A 10,656-nucleotide genomic window follows, 5' to 3' on the forward strand; every position below is an offset into this window, starting at 1 on the left:
GCTTGTGGTTGTTCTTTACATCCTGAGAGAAGAACCATGTGTACCACTAGCACAAACTGACAGTGTTGCTAACACCATTCAGTACATACACATACATGGGCAGCGATTACTGGTAAATGCTATGTTATAACATGGCTTCCACGGTAATCATGCATAACATCCCCACTAAAACATAAAGGCATAAATAAATACAAACATGTGTAGTTTGGCAATTTCAATTTAAACCCCAGGGGACTTGATCTACATTAAACAACAACAAAAAAAAACACACACACACAACCGCACACTTCAATTTCACACTTGGACACTTCAATTTTACACTTCGAATTTGCACAGTTAAGAGTCTATTTGAGAAGATGGTGGTCAACTGCTCGATGGGGTTGCTATTAATGTACATTTACACATTTTCAGTACCAATTGCCACCCTTTGACATGACGAATTGATGCTACTAATGCAATAGTAGTGTGGCAGCCTCTACAGTATGTATCAGAAATACAGCACACAGTTGGACTGCCCCTAATTTCACAGTTGATTTCATTCTACAAGTAGCTGGCTTGAAATGGGAAATTATTTGTTTGGTTTGTTCTTATGGCTACAAAAGCCATGCTATCATTGGTCAACTCTTTGTTTAATCACACTGAGCACCAAACTAACTTGCCCAGGCTTGCTTTTCTGTGTAGTATCAGAAAGTATAGTATGGAAACAATTCCTTAAATATGCAAACAAATTACAATGACAGCTTCACTAAAACCCAAAATGCAAGCCCAAATTAGGAGCTAATGACAAATAATTCATTGCATAACAGAGGCAGATTAGTTCACCACATACTGGAGGCTTAATGAAACACCCTCCGCTAGGTCTGTATTTAACAATCTCAGGGTGTGTAATACTGCCGCACATAAAATTTCATTTCAAAACTGCAAAGCAATAATGTTTATTTTGCACAAGGACAGTTTATGTGTTTATAGTATATGGCAGAAACGTAAAAAGGAAAGACCAAAACACTTTGCATATATAACAGCTATAAATAAAGGATGCGTCTATTTTGTTTTTAGCCACTCAGAAGACAGCATTTCTTCAAAACTCAATGTATCCTGTGTTAACTAAAGTGCATAACATTCTAATGCTGGATCTCTTGATTTAGGGATCTAGTCTAATCAAGATTTCTTCAATGCTGTTGTCGTTGGCTGCACATCTATATTAAAATGTAACACAAGGGCAGCATTAATGAGGAAGAAGGTGGTCATTTTGTAAAAGTGCTTCAATCTCACTACTTTACTTAAACCTCCATCCAAAATACCCACTTGTGCAGATCTAGGTACAACTAGATTTCACTGTTTATGAGTAAGGAGCTAGTGAAGGAAGCCACACTTGAGATATATGTTGTTTAGGTCTATAATTACACTATGATGTTGCCCTTTTCCTGTCTCCGGATATTGTTAGTAATTGGAAAGTGGCTCTGTCATCGAAGGTCTGTCTTACTGACCAAGGTAAACTCAGCTTAAACAGCCCATTTCTTCTACTGTAAATCATGGTGGCTCTTGTTAACTAAAGCAGTACTCTCATGGGTCTCAATGGCATACTACAAACCACTAGGACACTGAAAAAATGTATTTTTTCCCAGTAAACTCGTTTCTTTATATCGTAATGTTTCAGGGCAGATGAAAACAGTTACAAAATGTAATGAGAAGGTTTACAGGCAATCACACTGTGTTTCTAACACTAAATATATGAAAGCATGCTGTTTCGAGAATGTTTATTTATTATCCGAAAACTGAGCTGTGAGGCTGAACAGTTTTTTTTTTTTTGTTTGTTTTTTTAAATCTGTGGTGACATACATTTTCAGTCTAATATTTGTAAATGTGAATGTGACATCTATTATTTGAATGTTCATCCTGTGTGGGATCAATGATGGGTAGTGTGTTTCCTTCCTTTATTTTCTAAAGTAATTAGATGGGTATTAGTTACATTTTACATAAACCCTTTTACAAATGAATTACAACTTTGTTAAATCTTATTTACAACAGAAATTTTAACATTTACTTTGTTTTGAACATTAAAAAAATGTGTTGTTCATCCTACCACTTGTAATCATTACACATCATTTCAGTGACCTACAATAAGTGGTGTCGTTTCTTCTACATGGAATTGCTTTCTATCAGCATTTAAAACAATTTCTTGTAACATAATTTCCCCCTAACGTTGTCAAGGTAACATCAACACTACCTCTCAACTGTCACCTGCTTCCTTCCTTATGTGTGGGACATGAAACAGTAAATAATCTAATATGATATCATTGCAGCTTCTTCTAAAATGAAGCTAACAGGAAATGGTGTGCCTTGACAAAAGCAGAACATGCACCAAACGCTCACCGCTAAACTACTGAAAACAAATAAGCAGGTTTGCAACACCCTGGTACTGAAAAAATGGAGGCTGTAACCAGACATTTAATGTGACCCATCTGAATTACACATAGAGCTTAAAATTGTGACTCCTTGCAAAAAAATCCACACAGGAAAAATTATTGTCTTGTTATTATGACCTTACCAGTACTGTAATTCGTTTGCCATTAAAAAAAAAAAAAAAAAGTAGCAGATAACTGTGCTCTTCCTTGCTAGCACATGTACAAGACTCTGCACTGACACTGCAGATTAGTACGTTGCTTGCAGGTTGCAGGCTATAGATGACTGAATCAGAATCAGATAATAGATGTTCACAGATATCGCATTAATAATATATTAGTACTATCCTCCTTACTGCTTCTGAATTCTAAAGAAAAATAAATTGAGACCCAGCTTAGAATATTACTTGGCATATATCAGTGATAACATTTTTAAAGTGCCATTACTCTGTAAATCACAAATGAGTGATGGTCAGTTATGAAATGATGGTCAATGACAATGAGGTGAATTTATAATGGTAATGCTACTGGTAGAACGGTACAATTGTACATATACATATTCTGACATTTCAAAGGCATAAAAAGCTATAAGCAGTATGCTGTTTTCCCTCCAAAAGATTTATATTGCATTACTAGCATATTTAGAAAGACCAGGTTGATGTTACCATAGTACTATCTTGCCCTACACTCATCAGTTGGCTCCCAATGTTGTATGTGTGTATTGATTTACTTATTTTACCATCACCTGGTGTTTGTGATGTAGTTAGATTATGAGCCCAAAATGATTATCAGAATAGATCCTGTTTAGGATTCAATGAAGACTGAAATCTCACAAAAACACACTCATCTGTTTTTTGAGTGGTTTACTGTAAGTGTTTGTTTTGTGTAAACGCTTCAGAAGTGTTGCTACAGTATCTATTGCAGCTGCTTCCTTATTTCTACATTATCGAGTTGACTTAACAGGAATGCAATCAATCTTACAGCATGTATGTTTGCATTAACTTTATGCTGCCCTGAGAGTAATTAAATTGGTTTTGCTTTCTGCAATGCATCCAAAGCTATTTGCGTCAACTCTTTTTGCCAGCAAACATTCAGAAAAAAAAAAACTAATTGCTCGGAGTTTAACCATTCCAACAGCTCTCTTTCAACTCTGCAGTCCAATTGACCACTTCTTCTTCTAGTCAGAGCAACAAAGTTGGGTTTGCTTAACAGTTTAAGTTTCTGGGTTTTTTTTCTTCCTGTTACGTTGCCTTTTTAAACATTTTATCTCTGAACTAATTGAACTTTAAAGCGTTGTTCAACAAAATGTGAAATACCGTAAAACTTCAAATAATCGCCAGGTCTCTAATAAGCACCAGGGCTGCTGGGAAATATGATCAATAGGCCACAAGTCTCTTTTAAACGCTGGGTTATGAATAACAGTATAATGTGTCTCATACTGAATATTCCATCCAATACACGCATATGGCTGTACAGCGAGCTTACCAATTTGAGGCTCAGGATGAATGATGCAAAAACTGACTTTTATTTATTTTAAAAGGTACACGTAATGCATATAGTTTTTTTTATGACATTATTAATTTTAAAACCAGCTGTGAAGCTTTTCTGAGCATGCTGAAAGTAAGTAAAATACAAACTTAACAGGGTTGCTTTTTAGTGCATTTTGTACACGTTTTTTTATTTTTTTGTATTAACAGTATTTCGTGCATTTGAGTCTCGCAGTGAATATTCGTATTTTGCTCCTTTTCCAGTGTTCTTATTTATCAATGTACAAGTTATACAAACGAATCAGTTTTAGTTTAGTGATAAAACTGGTATTTGTATTGATTTTATTGTATTAACACAGTATTTCATGCGGTTTGTCGTTGCTGGTTAATTTTTCATCGATTATCCATGCTTACCAACATACACGTTTAGAGGGTGAGCAATAAATGTAATATATGTTAATAAAGATGGTACTTATTGCTTTTATTAATTTTAAAACCATGTTTGTTTGTTTTTATTGTGCTGCAAGTCTACCTTAATACACGCTTGTGTTCCGATATTTACAGGGCTGTCTTTAGTGGATTTTACTGTTTTGATTATTATTACAATACAAACTCTTATTACCAACTGACACAACCTTTAATGATGCTGCTGGAATGTTGTAATTTACTTGTGCCGTTTTTATAAGATTGTGTGCAGGCAGCTTTTTCATGATTGCATCTGAAGTACTTGCAGATGTTAGTGATCTTACATAATAAATGGCGAGTCTCAAATAGTCGCAGTTCTCCAATAGGCGCTGGGGCTACTGGCAAATATTGTAAAAAAACGCTGGAGCATTTATTTAAAGGTTTACGGTAAACAAGTTAAGTGCTTAAGAGATGCTAACATAAATTATTTGTTTTTTTGGTTCCAGTTTATCAACTCTTCTCACCCAGCTAACCTACTATACGCTGCAAATCTTGGCATATACTGAACCCGCATGGAGTTCGGCCTATCCCACGCCAGTTGATTTTTCGTCCCTAGCCCATGGGAGGACCAAGGCTAATGCAGAGCTATTTGTTTTTAACTGTGAACATTTTTAGACTGTAACCTCTGCCCCTTGAATATCAGAATGCAAATTCCCCCAATACCTTTGAAAGGTTAGATTAGGAGTCCCTGTCAATACTTAGAATTGCACGTCTGCATTTACATGTCTGCTTTATACCCTCCATAAAAAAGTGTAACAGACAGGCCGCCATACTGTCTGTTAGCAATAAAACTCTACAGCTATTTAAGTTCACAGAAAAAAGCCATTGTTTCTCAGAGGAAGAGCAGTTCAAAAGAGTCTACTTTCCATTTTCTATTTAGGACACCAGGAGAAACATCTTTAGATGTAATCTATACACAGGAAGGCATTAGTGAATATTGATAGTCCCAAACTCGGGGCGCTTAATAACCTTTTAAAGTTCTTGAAGTTTCTTCATGCCAAGGCTTTTGTTTTTTTTGGAACAAACTTGGATTCACTTGATATATGTTTAGTCACACATTTACAGTGTTTACTTTATGTTATATATGCAAAATGAATTCCTGAAAAACCATCAGTATAATGCTCAACACCTTTTTGTGCCAGTACCTTACATCTGTACTCTTGAAACTAAAATTAGAAACGATGCATTGTTACAGTGTAATAAACCTTGTGCAATAGCAAATGCTTTTACATTGTTTTCTTTTTCCAGAAGATATAAATGCTGTAAATGTTTCAAATGTATTAAAAGGTAAGTTGGCTAAAGATATGACCCATCGTGGAAGTATGTTGTTCATTGGTGAATTGTTTTTCCAAAACTGTAGTATCTAGGAAAATATTTATAGAAGTGTTGCTCTAATCATGTAGTGTTGTCATTTTAGAAGTACTGTAAAGTAATAATGTGAACCCTCATCTTTGTTATTCAGAGTTATTCAATAAAGTCAGAGGTTAAAACAATTAAAACAAACATAAACTCTCTTTCAAAAGCCCAAGCTTGCAAACATGCTTCTTAACAGTAGCAAGCATCAGGTTAAAGCCTAAAGCCAGTCTCTTAGGAACCAAAGGTAAATATTAAAAGTAACTTTTGAACCAAGTTGTGTTAAGAAACAGAGCATATGATAACTCGAGCCAGTGCTGGCAGCCTGTCACACCTTTGGCTTAGAAAAACATAGCCTGATTAAAGTTACTACACAGGGAAGTGTCCCTAAGTAGAAAGAAGCAGCAGAAAAAAGTTGTTTGTACCATTATGATTGTATTCATGTACACTGTTGTATGTTGTATACCATATAACAGTAAGATTCTAGGCACAGGTTGCAAATTATGTTTTGAATTCAATTGAGCAAACAGGAAAAGTACAGAATGAAAGGTCTGCTTAACATAACATAACTTATAGCAAATTCATTTCTGCCAATACATTTTACTAGATATGGTGAATATTCTTGCAGATTAAATGTGTCATTGTGACAGAAATATAATGAGTTCTGGTTGTAAATCTCCAGCCCAACCTGTGAGGGCGCTAAGTAGTGAAAGGGGAAGTCTTTGGACGGGCTGGCCTGACAGTTCATTTCCAGGATCGGGAGGTTGGTCAGCCTGGAAGAAGGCGAGACTCTGTTGCAGGAATGTATTGACCCAGAAGGTAAACAATGTAGCAGCTGCAGGCAATACGTATTCAATCATTTACCAAGGGGTCATGAGTGATAGCATAAAGGGGACGGAGAATCGTACATCTTTTCCTTCGCTTGGTTTTTGGTAAAAGAGACTGGAAGGACCATGGGAGAAAGCTGTACAAATATTTGTGAGTGTTTTGTTTGTTCGTTCGTGTCTGTTAGTAACTGTCTGTGTTTGTAAATCACCAGATGGCTAACACGTATCCAAAGCTGTTGCCTTCGGCCAGCACGAAAACCAGAACAACACTGCACCACAGTCACTGAAAATAAATTGTTATCACCAGCCACAAGTACTGCACGTACTGGGATTGGTGACCATGGTAAGCATTGTGGGGCATATAACATGAGTTTATTGTTTGGGCTGCAATCCCTGGTTTCTGTTCTCTGGGTTTTACACATTGCCGTGTCGAACCTGAGTTTATTATTTGGTTGCCGGGCCAGGATTACAGAAATAAAGATCCCTTTTCCAAAACGGATTTCATTGTGTGTGATTATTTCTGCACTACATCACCTTTGCACCAGTTTCTAATCAGCAGCCACTTTGCCACAATCATCTTTTGAAGTTATATTATTTTATAAGTTATATTATTATCATTCAGGATATCCATTCCAGGGGACTGTAACTGCATTCCTGACAGCAAAAACATACACACACGCACACAGGCACACACACAGTCCTTGTATGTATTTCAATGCCTCACGCTAATAAGTTGGCTTTCACTTTGAATGAAATCTGGCATGGGTCTCAGTAGACACTGCAGCAGAGGCAGAAGGCATTTCTATCAAGTATTCAGCCCAAGTGCAGTAGCTGCCAGCTTTCTTTCCCATTTTGAAATATATATCTATATATATATATATATATATATATATATAGATACACACACACACACACACACACACACACACACACACACACACACACACAATGGCCTAATTATCAATTAAATTCTTAAAGAAAGAATATAAAAGTCAGGGTAAAACACCAACAATCAGAAGCCCTAATTATAGACTTGAAACCTATTACGATTATACAGTACAATAGACAATACTTTTCAAACAACATCATTGACTGTTATTCTGAGTGGTAAGAACCTTTATCCTTTAAAAAAAAAAACAGTATCTGGAGAATCTAAAGTAAATATGGCATTGAATAAAATTAACATTATCATTTATAAGTTGAAATGGAGGGGAGAAGTACAAACGGGAGTCGAAATTGCCATTAGGCAGCAAATAAATAAACTAGCTGATCGTGGGAATTTTACATTTAAAATATTGTATTTATAATTGAGAACTTTTGATGGAACGAATATATACAAAGGTATAACGCATTTAACCAAATACCCACCATCTCGTCTCGTCTCATTTCTTTTTCACAATCTCTTTTCACCCGCTGATGAGTTGGAGGAAGCATTTTAATATCTTAATAATCTTAAAATAATCTTCGACTCCCAACCAAATTCTTCAGCGCACATTGTGCAAGTGGGCGCGAACTTTCTGCAGCCATGCCCAGGTTTTGTCGTAGGAGTATTTTAAGGCAAGATCATTTTTTAATCAAGATCAAATTTACAAACAGAATCAATCTGAAATCAGTCAGAAAGACAACAGCTTTCCTCGCTTATACTCAAACATGGTCTTCTTTCTTGTGTATTAAGGGAGTTTAAAATGAAGAAGAAAGTTTGAATAAACACAACTGGGCCTCAAACACAGTGGCTTATCACATGAGCCTTAGGGAAATTTAAAGACATGCAATGGCTAGAAAGAAAGTCTGTCCTCAATTAGCTTTTTCAGGATTTCTAGGATCCTACATCTGATATCACTGATACACAGTGGCTGTCATAAAAACCCAAATGCAAAACCAGTTTTGTTCAGTCTCTTCCTTTTCTATTACTGAAGTCCCTACACAATTTTATATATTTTTGTTTACCCTCCTAGTTCTCTAAACAAGAAGAACATTATTATTTATGAATGAGTGAATGTTTGTCAAACAGCTTTTCTGGACTGTCACAGATCAAGTTCTAGATTATAACGCAAGAAGTTTTTGGCTGCATTTCAGTTCCTTGATACAGTAGACTGTGTGTCTTCAGTGGAATAAGACTGGCCAATGTCAGAAGCTGATTTCAAAATCTGCGCTGCAGATCACTGTTGCAATTCAAATGCAGTGCTGCAGCTTGAAAATTGGATCGAAAGTGCCATAAATCTAGGTTGCACTGTATTTAAAAAAAAAACAAAAAAAATAACAATTTCAATAAGCAGAGCAGGCCTGGCCAAATTGACCGCCAGGGGCAGCTAATATCTCAAGGGCAATAAAACCAAGAAAGGATAAAGCTTTGATCCAGGCAGTTCCAAATAATCGCTCATTAACCCTGTAATGCCCAAGCATTTTTTTAAATGTCCAGCAACACATAGTGTACTGTATATATGAAAAAATCTGGCTTATGAGGTTGGATTTACAAAATAATAATATAGAGGGGTGGCTAAGCATTGTATCATTTGATACAGAAATGGGCATTACAGGGTTAATGGAATAGGATATCTTTAATAAACTGCAACATATGAGAGGGTTTTAGATTTACAACATACACAGGAAACAGTGCCAAGATTACACAATGATGGCTGAACAAATGTGTGATCCGGTCTACAATGGGATCTCACAACACTTTTATACGGGTCAACTACACATTAAACTGCATTATTGTGCAATAAAAAAGGCTGCAGAAAGACTTTGGACTGGCTTATAAAATGCAGGTTGCCCTCCAGCCACATAACGTATGGACCCTCACAAACACCCCTTTCGTAAGAGTGATATTCCGCCTTAACAGATCCCTCAGCAAGCCTGGAATAGCAATCCATTAAGGTGTGACTCTGAGAACATATGAAGGTGAATATAATTCAAGCCATTTTTAAAAAAATGCAGCCATTTATGTATCACTTGAAGAACTACCCTAGCATCTTACCTCTGCTGTTGTTTGAAGAGACAGCAACAAGCGTATATCCGACACTAACTACAATAATGCCTTCAGAATAAAATGACCTTTATCCTTCATATAGAGGTAAGTGTGAAATGATTTGATCCAATCAATACATCTCTGTTGTGGTCTGATGATAAAATCGAACAAATGCACTGTTGTGTGCAACACACTATTTTAAAACAATACAGATTAACAGAATATGTTTAATAACAAATAAATTGCTCAGTTGCATCAACCAGCTGTCAAAATGAAACATTTTTTATATTCTAGGGTTATATCTCATTCACTTTATATATATATATTGTATATATATATATGTGTATATATGATGTATATATGTGAAATATATATATATATATATATATATATATATGTGTTATATATACATCAATATATAATATAATAATATATATACTATATCTCGTCGTTTGGTTTTATACCTATGGAACAGAAAGTTCAAGTGCAGATACATTATGTTGTGTACTACTGTGTATATATATATATATATATATATATATATATATATATATATATATATATACACACACACATATATATATACATATATATATATATATATATAATTATATATACCTTGTTTTTTTTTTTTTATGCCTGGTTTCCGTAAAAACATTTTTGTTGGGTTATATAATGGAACAATTTAAATCTTATATTATATATTATATTTAATATAGAGTAAAAATAAATGTACCAACAATAAAATGAATGCAGCTAAACTACATACCTTGCAATTTTTGCATCACATTAGCAATATCCACAGGGGATCTGCCAAAGTTCCTTGCTGTAGCCATGGTCCTTCTGGCCTCTGCAGAATCCTCTCAACAAGCCAAAGGCTGCAACAGACAGGATGAAGTATTTGGACTACTTCCCTGAAGAAGGCATCCTTCCTTCAGTTGCCCCTCTCTCTCTCTCTCTCTCTCAAAAACACACTCTCGTCACAGAGAAGGCAGGGCTTGAGTTACAGCTGCTTGGTACCCAATGAGGGCACAGCTTTTACATTGCTTCTCTGATACCCTGTGCGAATGAACGCTGTCCTTTTATCCCTCAGTGACCTCGACAGCGGCCTAAAAAGGAAAGAGGCAGGCTTTAGTTACTAATTCTGCATAGGT

General features: G+C 35.7%; 1 protein-coding gene across 1 annotated transcript in view; it reads right to left on the reverse strand.

Moving 5' to 3' along the window:
• Positions 1-10,400, reverse strand: part of syne1a (spectrin repeat containing, nuclear envelope 1a) — a 182,778-nt gene extending 172,378 nt beyond the window's left edge. The window contains exon 1 of the mRNA XM_041252397.1: positions 10,272-10,400. Coding sequence (XP_041108331.1) covers positions 10,272-10,338 — 67 coding nt within the window. The 5' untranslated portion in view covers positions 10,339-10,400. The remainder of the gene's footprint in view (positions 1-10,271) is intronic.
• Positions 10,401-10,656: the final 256 nt, after the last annotated feature.

Source organism: Polyodon spathula, chromosome 6, assembly GCF_017654505.1.
Source record: "Polyodon spathula isolate WHYD16114869_AA chromosome 6, ASM1765450v1, whole genome shotgun sequence".
Taxonomy (NCBI): domain Eukaryota; kingdom Metazoa; phylum Chordata; class Actinopteri; order Acipenseriformes; family Polyodontidae; genus Polyodon; species Polyodon spathula.